This window comes from Neophocaena asiaeorientalis, unplaced genomic scaffold (genome assembly GCF_003031525.2).
Source record: "Neophocaena asiaeorientalis asiaeorientalis breed wild unplaced genomic scaffold, Neophocaena_asiaeorientalis_V1.1 scaffold67, whole genome shotgun sequence".
Lineage (NCBI taxonomy): Eukaryota > Metazoa > Chordata > Mammalia > Artiodactyla > Phocoenidae > Neophocaena > Neophocaena asiaeorientalis.
The window spans coordinates 8,869,500-8,883,355 of record NW_020173731.1 but is presented as its reverse complement, the minus strand read 5'-3'; the positions used below and the strand labels follow the sequence as shown (position 1 = coordinate 8,883,355).

Below are 13,856 nucleotides of genomic sequence, written 5' to 3'. Positions count from 1 at the left end.
TCCAAGATGCTTGCATTTCCCAACAAAATGGGATTGGAATGCAGTGGGTAAGGGGCAATTTTATTCATTTCAGCTTCAGCCACATACTGCCCTGCCTTGCCTCCTCCCAGGCCATTTTTACCACTTGTTCTGTCTTTCTCAGCACATCTATTGATTTGGCCAAATGGGGCTCAGGTACGTCTCTTTCCTTAGCTACTGTGGAGACCCTAGAACTCTAGAAGATGATTTTAATCATGAAAAATCAAGACCAGAAAAGAGGAGACTAAGGAGGCTCATTTGCCTATTTTGATGGCTAAATTCCTTTAGGGCTTAGCTGCAAACAGACCCTCTCCCCACATGGGCTGCTGGGCCCATCGTGCGCACAGCCTAGACCCTCAGACTTGATACTGCTGGGGTCCTCAGGTTGTTCCCGCCCTGGGCAGTGGGAGGGATGGGTCCATAGCATATTCTCAGGTACTGCTCCTTCTGGCATGGAGCCGATGCTTGATCTCTCTCCTTGTTGATTGACCAGGGTCACATGGCCCTTATGTGGCCCTATTATAGAGACGTGTTTCCCTCTTTCTAAATCTAAATCTAAACGGTGCATGAGTTTCCAGATGGTATGGAAGGAGCCTCAGTTTCACTTCGAGAGAGGAACCAGCAGAAACTAAGTATGGGTCTCTCTCTCCTCCATTCCTGGTCCTGCTTTTTACTTATGAAATGCTCCCAGCTTCCTGCGCAGCTGTTGGATCTCACAGCCAAGGGCACTCAATTGGTAGGCATTCTGCTGCTGGAAATGGCTGGTGAGGTCAGCTGGGCTGCACTTAAGCCCCTCTGAGCGCTGGTGGTTGGGCCTGGTTTTCCCCTCCTCCTCGAAAAGTTGAAGGCTCAGTTTGGACCATGGTATAGTTTAAAGCTTCCTCTCCCTCTCCCAGCCTGAGTCCTTTATTTGAGTGCTGGGTGAGGCTATTTCCTCATCTCTGAGTCCCTTCTTCATGTGGTCATGGATGATGTGTCCAAGCTCCACTGGTTGTCAGTCTCCATGTTCAAATCCACCACCAATTGGTATAAAATGGAGAACTTTTCTTCTGGGTCCTGAGACATGACCTTTGTTTTTACTTCAAACCCTCTTTTAACTCTTAGTTTGAGAGTTGAGGGTAGGGTGTGTTGCAAGGGAGACCGAATGAGATCAGAGGCTGTGGAGAGTGAAGCCATTCGGTTTAATATCACTGAATAAATGGAATATAACTGAAAAGTAACAGTTATGGAGAGCTTACTCTCTTCCAGACAATGTGCCGGGTCCAACTGGGAGACTGTGAGGTGAATACAATATGATTCTTGTTCTAAGGGAACTTAGAAAAACCCCACACTCATAACCAGACCCAGGGCAAGACTCCTCTGGCCTGGCCTTGCCGTTACCTGCTTGCTCACTAATTTCTCCCAACCTCATCTCTATAGAAGGACGTTGGTCTACGGGATCCTCTGGCTTTGATACTGAACAAGTACTAGTGCTGAGAGGGGTGTGCTTACAGTTGGTGGGCGCTGCAGTTGTAGAACTTGAACTCGGTGCCGACGAATATCTTTCCTGTCTCCTTGGATCTCAGCTGCAGCTCTAGCCCAAACCAGTCTGGAAAAAGGAAAAAAAAAAGGAGAGGGTTACAAATCTGGGGCACAGTGGAGAGACTGAGGGTAAATCATTCAGCTACTCCAGGGCTCCCCTGGGGCACCGATGGTAGATGGAACGTTCTTGAATCTTCTTCCAACAGACTCCCTTTCATCCTGCTGATGACCAGCCCATCACTGAGACCCAGATGCCCCCAGCCCCTCTCTTAGGGAGGAGGTAATGGATCAGATCCCACAGAGTCCCCTGTTTGGTCAAATATGTACAGTTACTGTCAGAAATATCAGGTCACCGATATAGAATAAAAATTAAAAAAAAAAAAGAAATATCAGAACGAAATTGGGTCATTTGTAGAGATGTGGATGGATCTAGAGACTGTCATACAGAGTGAAGTAAGTCAGAAAGAGGAAAACAAATATCGTATATTAACGCATATATGTGGAACCTAGAAAAACGGTACAGATGAACCGGTTTGCAGGGCAGAAATTGAGACACAGATGTAGAGAACAAACGTATGGACACCAAGCGAGGGGAAAGTGGCGGGGGTGGTGGTGGTGGTGGTGTGCTGAATTGGGAGATTGGGATTGACATGTATACACTGATGTGTATAAAATTGATGACTAATAAGAACCTGCTGTATAAAAAATAAATAAAATTCAAAAATTCAAAAAAAAAAAAAAGAAATATCAGGTCAAAAGCCCTAAAAGCCCCCAGTTCTATGGAGAGAACCCGCTGAAAACCACTGGCTGAAACCACTGACATTCCTCGAACGGAAGGGAAGTCTGGAAAAAATCTTTATGCACTGTGCAGGCTTAACCCAAATGGGAGCAAGGGATTTCCCTCTTCCTGAATTTTGCTTTGGGGCATGACAGTTTGCTTTCAGACTCAAACAAGTTTATAAGCCCTATTGGTATCTGGCATAAGGAGACCTAGTCAGGCAACTGTCAGTCAGTCTGTGCTGGTACTTGCCACCCTGTTCCCTGGGCCCTCTTCTCTTGGCCACCCTGGTAGGGCAGCCCCTAGCATATGACTCTCATGGCAGACACTTCTTACCTTGATCCAGAGGGATGACAGGGACAACCTTGGGTCCTGGTGAGATGCAGATGACCTGGCTCCCAGATACCTGTCCCTCTACCTCTGTCAGGTTCCCAAAGGCACAGGAGATGCCCGCAGACAGATCGGGAGCATCACTCACAACCAGGCTGAGCTGTGGGAGGAGCAAAGGGATAATGCTGGAGGAAGAGCCCTTGGGGCTCGGGAGACCTGGGCTCCAGGCCTGGCCCTGCCATTGCCCACTTGCTCACTCATCCCCACTGGCCTCATCGATAAAGAGGATGTTGTTTCCAGGTGATCTTCTAGCTTTGACACTGAACAATTACAGTAGCACTGCGAGGGGTGTGCAGGGCCAATGGTCTTTATTATTAATACTATTAACTTTTCAGTCTTGTCCAGCAGCAGAAAGCACTGGGGGGAGGGGAAGGGAAGGATGCTAGGGGGAAAGGTCCCAAAACCCAGCTCATTTTGACATGAAATCATGCAAACTTGAAAGCAAGTCATGAGCTGAGCCCTTCACAAATAAGCCTTAGCCCTGGATCATGGGAGAACACGTATCACCAGTCTGCAGGTTTATAAGGAGTTTACCGGGCTGGCGAAAGACAGCTGGCGCCTCAGCCTGGCTGTCATTTAGGGTCTGCTTGCCAAGGTGGTGGGTTTCCTAGAGTTTCTATTCTCTGTTCCTCTCTGGCTCTCTGCCCCCTGACAGCTCCCCTAGAGTAGGGCAGTCACCTCACAAGAAGTTTAGGGGATCAGATGAAGGCAGGAAGTGAACACTAATGGCTCAGATGATGCCTGCTGTTTCTTAGGGTCCCAGTGATCTAGGTCAGTGGTTTGCAGGCCTTTCAAGTTTGAACACTCTCCTTTGAATGGTAAAAATATCACAGAGTGTCAGAAGAATCTGTTGATTGAGAAATCGTTTAATGGTAAAATGCTGCTCTGAATTCAGTGTACTTGGAAATGGGGCTGTACTAAGTGACCACAATATAGTATCTAAGTGGTATTTGAAACAACAGGTGAGAAATGTGACTCCCAGTGGGGAGTGCCCATGAGGGTCCAAGGTGACAACACCCTGCGGCCTGCAAGTGGCGAGTCCTAACGGAGGGAGGTCTCCCTTTGTCATCCCACCTGGCAGGGATTTCTTAGTCACAGTGGCTATCACCTAGCCTTTCTATACATTCGTTTGCTGCTGAATCTCTGCCCCAGTTTCGTTTCCATGGGGCTGAGAGACTTAGGTACAAACTCTGCTGTTTGTTCCCTCAGCTCCATGGGAGCCAAAACCTCCCGGTGGGGATGAATGAACGCAAGTCTTGGAAGGTTCATTAACTAATTAACATTTGTGAATGCTCATATAACCTCCAGAATGAAATAATCCTGCAGGGCCTGAGGACACGAAGTATTTGGGCTTGCAACTCGACAGGTGGTTAAGGACCATTGTATTCTCTTTAATATTTTAAGCACATACTGTGAATTAAGTCTCAGTCTCTCTGTGTCTGCCTGTCTGTCTGTGTCTCTCATATACAAGCACAAAGGCAACTCCAGGTTTCTGTGAGACATTGTATCAAGTGGACGATTGAAATACACCATATACCAACGAATGGCATTGGATCGCATTATGTTGTAGCTGTTTGTTACTAAATGCAAAATCTAGATTTACAAAACAGATCAATAGGTAATGAATCTGCGAGGGGCATGGCGAATGACTAGGCCCTTTACAATAAGAGTTACCATAGTTTTCCTACAAAGATCAAGTTTCCTTGGAGCATTTAAAGTGTGAGCCATTTACATTGTGCAAATGTTAAAGGAACACACCCACACTTGTGCGGGTCCCACACCCCACGCCTCCACCCTTCCGGATGAGTTTACTCACCAGCCGGCTGTGCTCAGACACTGAGATGCTGCTGGGATGCACCTCGAGGCTCATGCACTGGCTGATGCTGGCAGCAAATCGATTAGGTTCCCAGGCCCGCTGACACTTGTCCCTGCGGGAGCACCTGCCACAAACACAGATCCACAAGCGGTCAGGCCTCTGAGATCCATCTGTTGGAGGCTCCAGGGTCCCCTGAAGGTAAGTGAGAAGGCTTTGCTGCTCTGAGGCCTGTGTCCGTCTTCTCATGACAACATTCACTTATCCCAGAGGGCCTGGTGACTCCCAGATGGTCTCTATTGCAGTTAAAGTCAGACTAAGAGAAGTGGGATCGACCGCCAACACAAGAGATGCGGTTTAGACATAAAGAATAGCTCTAGAGGGATGGCACCTTTACGGGAAACTCAGTGAGTGAGGGAGGGAAGGTTGGGGACGTGAGAAGTAGCAAGAAAGAGGCTAAAAATGTGAACCCTGGAGCCATGATGCCTGGGCTCTAACCCCAGATCTACAGCCTACTAGCTGTGGCCCCTTGGACAAGTTCCTTAATCTCTCCACGCCTCAGTTCCCTCAACTGCAGAATGCCGAGGCCAATGATAATACACTACCTCATAGGCTTGCTGTAAGCATTAAATGAGCTAGTGTTTAGAAAATGGCCTGTTCTTAGCCCTTCTAAGAACAATGTTAATGATGATGATTCTGAATATTATTATTCTCCTCCAGGGATATTTAAAAACCTGGACAGGGTCTTAGCTGTGTGGGACAGCATGCATGTGATCTTGTGGCTGGATTCATAGCTCTTTGAAGGCAGGGACCATGTTTTATGCATTGAGCTATTCTACCGGTCCATGGTATATTTTCAATAAATGTTTGTGGTGGGAAAGAGAGAGACAGACAGGGAGTCGCAGGCAGGGTTGCCCCTGGCAGAAGGCATGTGTGGCCGCTTCTCCTCACATCTTCATCTCTGGTTCTTGGCTTCTCCGCCTACAGCAGCAGGTGGGCACTGTGACGCCTGCACACAGGGGCGTCTGGTGGCCACTTAAGTCACATGGGGACACGCTCCAGGGCTGGTGCTTCTCCAACCAAAGAGCCACTGGGGACACTCCAAGATTCCACAACCAGGCTGAGATTCCCACCCGAGCTCCCCCCAAAGTCCCTCCCCCCTCTTCCTTTCCAGGCACATAATGGATCTAAATATGAATGCTGTCAAAGAAAAGAATTATTGAGGTTTAAGTGAATCCTTAAGATAGCTCTAAAGTGAGCTCTTGACTGGAGCCTTTATCTCATTGACTCACTGAAATGGCTCTTTTTTTATCATACTATTTATGGCAACAGCCCTAACAGAGAGAGATAAATAGCCTCTGAGACAATAACGCACTTGCAGGAGCAAGGCATACAGAAGACACAGGAAGGCTTCAAATCCCCCCCGGACCCAGAGGCTCCTGAGCAATTTCTCTCAGGCCTCCGCCTCCATTAAAATCCAGTGTGTGGGCCTGGCAGCTGGGGTCGTCCATCCACTCATTCCTGTTACCCAGGCAGGCGGATGGCGACAGGTGGGAGGACACTGCCGGAGGGGCTGGTGAAGATGAGAGGGACCAGAAGAAGAGAAACCTCTGGGTATAACCAGGAGGAAACTTGCTCCCCATGTGCTCTTGGCAAACAGAGCTGCTGGAAGGAGAGGTGTGCCCTGGCAGGTGATGACAGGGAAGGAGCTCAGACGGCAGAGGAAATCTGAGACTATCTTCATGTGGTCCAGTCATTCTAGGAGCCCCAGCTGACCTGGCCCAGGAGGATGATGGGGTGGTCTGGGGCCTCCGGGAGACTTGGACACTGAGGCTAGATTGGCAGGGAGAGCAGGGAGTGGGTAGTATGGCCGGATCTACCCACCACCGCACAGTGAGAGGGCAGGTAGCCCAAGACAAGGCCTGAAGCTGGGAGCGGCTGTCAGATTCTGTGGAGAAAGAAATCCCCTTGAGGTGAGAGAGCCTTCTGGCTGTCAGGCCAGCCTCACTGAAGGGAACCCAACTGCAGCCACCTTTGCCATTCTGGGGGCATAGTGGGAGCAGCGGCAGTTTCTTTACCACCGGTCTGACCTAAATGGAGACTCACTGTCCGGGTTCTGGTGAGAGCATTTCTGGCAAGACTTTTGGAGGAGGCCCTTACCTCCAAATCTAAGCAGGGAACTCAGTATCTGTGGGCTCCAATCCAGTCCGGATTTTGCATCTGTGAGGTGCCCGCTTCCCTCCCTCCCTCCATAGCCCTCCCAACACCTGCTGCAGAGGCTGGAAGCCAAGAGCTATTGTGCAGGACCCTGAACTCTGGCCCTCCGCCTCCGCCTCCACCCTAAACTCTGCACATTTTATGGGGATGCTTTGCCGGCTGGCACGGAGCCAAGGAGTTTCCAACTCCACTGTGGAACAGAATTCCTGGCCAGCTCCTGCCTTTGGAGTTTTCACCCTCTTCTCTCCCTCTGGGGCACTTCGAATCAGGAAGTTTAAGTGCAATTTTGCATTTCTATTGAGCTGGTATTCAATGGCAGGGGATGTATCTGAATAGGGATGTGAGGCCAGTTGGAGTGAGATGCAGACTTCTTGGAATCCGGAATTAATGAGGCCAGAAGGGTCCTCCCAAGGCTTCTGTGTCCATAACAATTATTTTGACTTGTGTAGCTTATCCTGAGCTTCCTTATTGCCAAAGCATTTATTATTTCATTTAATCCTCACAGCTCACCTGCGAGGTAGGCATTACCCCTATTTAGCGATGGGGAAATGGAGGCCCACAGTTGTCAGTGGACCATCCTCGGTCACACAGCAGCTAACTGGAGTCCAAGCTTCCCAACTCTAGTGCAAACTCCAGGAAGGAGACACCTCGTTCAGGCTACACTGAGGAAGTTCTTGGGAAACCTAGAGATTCTACAACTTCCCTTGTGAGCTCTTCCAACACCACTACCCTTCCCTGTAGAAAAGGTACAGACTTCAGAGCTGGCCGGGGGGGAGGGGGTGGGGGATCAGATTTTGGAGGTGAAATGAAAAACAGAGAGGCAGAGGCACTGCACTTAGAAAGAAGGCCCACCCATGGCCTCTCTTCCTCTTCCTATTCTCAGCACTCCAACCACGATGAGAATTACTGCTCAGAAGAGGGAAATTCCTCTCTCACTACGAACTGATGTCACATCCCTCATCAACACTCCCAGGAAAGTACCTGGTTTTCTGCATTCCAGGCTTTTTTCCAGAATGTGCCAAACTTACATGTTGTGCAGGGCACACCAGCCACAGTGAGGGTCCCCCGAGCTCAGGCACTCCCCACAAGTCGTGTACTGTTCACAGGATTCCACAGGGACCCTGGTGATCTGGCCAAGAGGGAAAAGAGAGCAGGTTAGATTGGGGAGTGACGCCTCGCAGAGGTGTGTTCAGACTCAACTACACCTAACCACACTTGCACTGTCACCACCCCTAAGGGGTGACAGTGGGTGTGTGTGTGTGTGAATCAGCGGCCTCAGTGTTCTCATCTGTTTGCCCCGCACGAGTCAGGTACAGCTAACAGGCCCCAGGCTTCTTGCCTTTGCTGGAGGTGGAAGCAAATCCTCCAGTTTCTCTTTGCCTGCACTAAAGTCCTCCAGAGAGCTGGGCCTGCTCCTGGCAAAGGCTGAAAATGGTTAACTCTGTTGAAAGGCTATTGAGTGCCACCAACTCGTCTCTGAAGAGCTTTCAGCTGGGCTTGGGCTGAGACATCCTGCCTGCACAGGAGACATTTAAAAAGGGAGAGAAGGAGAAACTTTTCCTATCAAATAATATTCATCTAATGGCATGGTCTTTTTACATCCAACCAAACATACCACCTGGATCCAATTATCCCATTCTCTGATGCCTGCATTCAGTTTCTCTAGTAAATCTCCCATCCTTTGAAAAGTCTGGCTAAATGGGAACAGAGATGAGCTGCCTGTCTTGCTGGGGAAAGTGGGAATGTACAGATGAAGCCCCTGCCCCCCAGAGGATGTGGCCTCCTCCTGGCTTCCAGGTGGGGCCCTGAGGGGACACGGGCCGGGGCCTGTTTGGTCATTACTCACCCTTACCTGCTTAGCGGGTGTGACATTAAGGCCAGGCAAAGGGTCAGAAGATTGAAGTCTTGCATTTGGTATGTCCTAGGTATCTGTTGCTGGCTGGGGCTGGAGGCTGCTGGGCTGGGAATGGAATCTCATTTGTTAGGGCAGAGAGGTCCCCCACCTACTGGATGTGCGAACCCAAGTGGAAACACAGCCTGCGGTCCAGCGGCACAGTGGTCTGCCTCTAGCAGGGGGACAAAGGATCTGATGGAGATGCCTTCACAGCGTGCTCCTGAGAGGCTCGGGATGGAGTCTAACACTGCTCACCGGTAACTGTTTATCAGATGTCACTATGAGAGGCTCCGGTGCTGTGTGACAGAGAAACAGCAGCGAACAGGACACAGATCCTGCCCCCCCGGAAGAGCACGCAGCCCAGTAGGAGTTGATAATTACAAACCGAGACCTGCTCTACACTGTGCTCAGCATCCACTGCAGGCAATAGGCATGTGCCCTGGGGGCCTTGGCAGCTTAAAGGAGGGCGGTCCGGCACAACCTGTCTGGAGGAAGGGACCAGCTGAGTAAGGGTGAACCAGGGTAACAGTGGGCCCAATGCAGATGCCTGGAAGGGCATTCCTAGCTGAGAGATTATCACGAACAAAAGTAATCATGGGGCTTCCCTGGTGGCGCAGTGGTTGAGAGTCCGCCTGCCGATGCAGGGGACACGCGTTTGTGCCCCGGTCCGGGAAGATCCCACATGCCGCGGAGCAGCTGGGCCCGTGAGCCACGGACACTGATCCTGCGCGTCCGGAGCCTGTGCTCCACAATGGGAGAGGCCACAACAGTGAGAGGCCCGTGTACCGCCAAAAAAAAAAAAATGTAATCATGGCTAAGTTCAGCCTAACTCAAGTGTGGAGTGTATACTGGATGGGCAGGCTGAGAGATGAGGCTGGTGGCATGGAACCGGGGGCCAGACAACGAAAGGTCTTGGGTACCAGCCCCAGGAACCTTCCTTCTCTCTGTTGGGTGCCCCCCACACCCGCTCATTCTCCCCACATCATAAACACTTAACATTCTGAATTACAAAGCTTTTCTCTGAGTGACGTGATCAACTTTAAGCATCCCTAACTTCCCTTTAATAATAAAAATACAAAATGCAGAAAGCATAAATATAAAATCTTGCAATTCAGTGAAAAAATTGATATTCTAAATGGAAGTTGGGGGAGTAGCTGATTTGAAATAGTTCATGTGGAATAGGTCCGAGGGTTGAATTGACTCTATGTCCAATATGACCTGACAGGGTGATGTCATAGCTAAAGGGGCTAATTCGATCATGGGCTGCATTAATGGACATGGTGTCAGGATGGAGATGACCTGAGTTCCCAGCCCAGGTCTTTGCAACCTGCTCTAAGAGGAGGGTTGCTCAACCAGAGAAACTTTCCAGACGGTGGTCACGATGGGGTGGGACCCAGGTGCGGCATCTGAGGTACAGCTGATAGACCTGTATGTTTATTTAGGTCAAAGAAGTTGAATGTCAAGGTGGTCGTGGAAGCTATCTGCCACTGTTTGAAGGGGGGCAGTGTGGCTGCAATAAGACTCATGGGTGAAAAGTTCCAGGAAAGCTCGACAGAAGAAAGTCAAGGTTGTCCACCAGTGCAACAGACCTGGCTTCCAGCAGGGACTCCCTTCCGTGGGACATGTAAGCAGAGTCAAGGTGACATGTGTCCGGGAGGCTGTGGAAGGAATTTCTGCCCCCAGAGGAAGGCTGCCCTAGTCCTTCTAACTCTGACATATAGGATTCTATTGCCCACAGTTTGCCTAACTCCTTCCTGAGACTGTTCATTTCTGTCCTGAATGACTTGGACAGTTCAAAGATCCAGCCATGCCACTAGCCACTGATAGCACCCCACTTTAAGGAGCAACCATTGACCCCTGACTCACGTCCTGTGATTCCTACCAGAAGCACCTTTCCGGCAGGTGCCTGCCAGACGCTTTCCCAGCATGCCTCTCCCGGGCCTGGGACTCTCGGCCCTTCAGGATATCTGTGACCCTAGCCACCTGGGGGGCTTCCGCCAGCCCCCTCCAACCCGCCCTCGGAGGGCTGAGAGCCGCAGCCCAGTGCCCGGCCTCCCTTTCTTGGGTTTCGGGCTCCGTGTGAGTGATGTCTGCATCTGGCTGGAAATTAAAACAACTGTCTGCATTGCATTCGGCCCGTCTGTCAAAACACAGCCCAGCTCTCAGCAGCTGGGGAAGGGGGCCCTGAATGGGAGCAGTGTCTCCAGCAACAAAGCCCACTTTCATGCCAAGTGCCGCAGAGATAGTGAGAAGCCTGTTCTTCTCCAAACGTGAAACCAACAGCACAACTATTTTTCCTGTTTCCTGGGCCCTCCTGGTGGGAATTTTTTTTAAAATACACTGAGTTGAAGAGTAAAGTGAAACAGGAAACTTATAAGGGGGGTGGTTCCTAAAATTTGAATTATTCTCTTCTCAAAGACCTCATAGCCATATGCAAACCAGAGGAAAGAAATGTCACAGGGACTGGAAGGAGGTCCTCAAAGTCAGGTGTTTCCATGGGTGCTCTGTCTTTCCTATAATCATGTGTTTCTGTATTCATTCATCAACCCGTATCCATAGATCATGTCCTACAGGAAGACCAGTGCTGGGCACTTTAGGGGAATAAAATCAACAGCAACATTAAAACACAGCCATCACCTTCAAGTTGCAAACAGACTAGCAATAAAAACAAGAAAAGTGATGTGTGTTCTAAGAGACATATTGAAAGAGGGCTGAGGCAATTCAGAGCAAAGAAGATACTACTTCTATGTCTACACCGTCCAATGTATGGGCCCGTGTGGTCACCAGCATCCGGAATGGGGTTAGTTCGAATTCTAGTCCTTAGAGATGTGCTCTAAGGACACCGGATGTTGATGGTTGAGCACGGAAAACAAGAATGTAAAATAGCACAGTAATAATTTTTTATTGACACATATTGAAAAGATAAAAATTTAGTAAATATTGAGTTAAATAAGATCTACTATTAATTTCCACTGTCTCTTCTTACTCTTTAAAATATGGCTGCTGGAAAAGTTAAAATTACACGCGTAGCTGTGTGGACAGCACTTTGTCATCATGGGAGAGCACTGCTCTAGATAGGAGTCCCAAGAAGGCTTTGTAAGGGATGTGGCCCGGGTCTGGGTCTTCAAGGGTGAATAACATTTATACAGATGAAAAGCGTCCCAGGTGGAAAGAACCACATGAGCAAACACAGGAAAGCAGTTTCTTCAGAAAACGTTGCATGAGGGTGAAGAGTGATGGGTATAAATCTGGAAAGGTAGTTTTGGGTTAACTTGGGAAGGACGGAGAAGGCCACAGAGCTGGAATACATGATGTCTGTAAGCTCTCCAGCCTGTCACTCCTTGGCCAAAAGAATGTCCTCCATGAAGAGGTGGGCCGAGTTTTCAAACCAACATCCTTGGCATTACCTGTGAGCTTAAGGGGCATAAAAATCCAGAGTCCACTGGGTTAGAACCTCTGGGATGGGGCGGGGCCTGAGAAATGGTTCCAACAAGCTCTCCAGGTGATTTTTTTTTTTTTAAAGAAGATGTTGGGGGTAGGAGTTTATTAGTTAATTTATTAGTTTATTTTTGCTGTATTGGGTCTTTGTTTCTGTGCGAGGGCTTTTTCTAGTTGTGGCAAGCGGGGGCCACTCTTCATGGCGGTGCGCGGGCCTCTCACTATCGCGGCCTCTCTTGCTGCGGAGCATAGGCTCCAGATGTGCACAGGCTCAGTAGTTGTGGCTCATGGGCCCAGTTGCTCCGTGGCATGTGGGATCCTCCCAGACCAGGGCTCGAACCCATGTCCCCTGAATTAGCAGGCAGATTCTCAACCACTGCGCCACCAGGGAAGCCCCTCTCCAGGTGATTCTTAAGAGAACCACTGGTAAATGTGACTTCATGTCTTGGGAAATCTTTTTAAGTGTCAGGCCCTGGGGCCATAAAGAAATAGAATCAAACTCTGCCTAGGGACTACCAAAGGAACTAGTGGAAGGAATTAGACTGACTCAGGAGGAGGAGAGATGGAGGTTAGCCTGGGGACTGCTTTATAGCCAGGGAGAAATTGGTTCTAATATCTCTGAGTCTGTGGAGGCCCTGAAAGACCAAGTTCAAACTTCTGGGGTCACTTCACTCTGCACCAGGCGAAGGCGGGCACTTGCTCTAGGACGTGGTGGGTGGGGGAGGATGGGGAGGGGATGGGCATCGTCCCTAGTTTTCAAACCAACATCCTTGGCATTACCTGTGAGCTTAAGGGGCATAAAAATCCAGAGTCCACTGGGTTAGAACCTCTGGGATGGGGCGGGGCCTGAGAAATGGTTCCAACAAGCTCTCCAGGTGATTTTTTTTTTTTTAAAGAAGATGTTGGGGGTAGGAGTTTATTAGTTAATTTATTAGTTTATTTTTGCTGTATTGGGTCTTTGTTTCTGTGCGAGGGCTTTTTCTAGTTGTGGCAAGCGGGGGCCACTCTTCATGGCGGTGCGCGGGCCTCTCACTATCGCGGCCTCTCTTGCTGCGGAGCATAGGCTCCAGACGTGCACAGGCTCAGTAGTTGTGGCTCATGGGCCCAGTTGCTCCGTGGCATGTGGGATCCTCCCAGACCAGGGCTCGAACCCATGTCCCCTGAATTAGCAGGCAGATTCTCAACCACTGCGCCACCAGGGAAGCCCCTCTCCAGGTGATTCTTAAGAGAACCACTGGTAAATGTGACTTCATGTCTTGGGAAATCTTTTTAAGTGTCAGGCCCTGGGGCCATAAAGAAATAGAATCAAACTCTGCCTAGGGACTACCAAAGGAACTAGTGGAAGGAATTAGACTGACTCAGGAGGAGGAGAGATGGAGGTTAGCCTGGGGACTGCTTTATAGCCAGGGAGAAATTGGTTCTAATATCTCTGAGTCTGTGGAGGCCCTGAAAGACCAAGTTCAAACTTCTGGGGTCACTTCACTCTGCACCAGGCGAAGGCGGGCACTTGCTCTAGGACGTGGTGGGTGGGGGAGGATGGGGAGGGGATGGGCATCGTCCCGGGAAGCTGGAGAAGGCAAGGGAGCTTCTCCTGGAGAGTGTCTACCGTGTCAGGCGGCTTTGTCAGGGCTGACTCAGAGTTTAATGGGACACTCAAGTGACACTTTAATTGGTGTTTGTTTATTATGATTGCGCTTCAATTATGCCTGAGGCTCCCCACCCCCTCTGGTCCGAGTGCTGGGATCTGAGGGTGGCTGCGTCGGCAGAGGAACGTGGTGGTGAGGCGC

The 13,856-nt window shown here is 49.8% G+C and overlaps 1 protein-coding gene across 1 annotated transcript in view; it reads right to left on the bottom strand.

Moving 5' to 3' along the window:
- Positions 1 to 13,856, bottom strand: part of PLXNA2 (plexin A2) — a 209,143-nt gene that overhangs the window by 66,809 nt on the left and 128,478 nt on the right. The window contains exons 5-8 of the mRNA XM_024751074.1: positions 7,766 to 7,866; positions 4,524 to 4,647; positions 2,654 to 2,807; positions 1,510 to 1,606 (exon numbers count right to left, since the gene is read on the bottom strand). Of these exons, the coding sequence (XP_024606842.1) occupies positions 1,510 to 1,606; positions 2,654 to 2,807; positions 4,524 to 4,647; positions 7,766 to 7,866 (476 nt within the window). The remainder of the gene's footprint in view (positions 1 to 1,509; positions 1,607 to 2,653; positions 2,808 to 4,523; positions 4,648 to 7,765; positions 7,867 to 13,856) is intronic.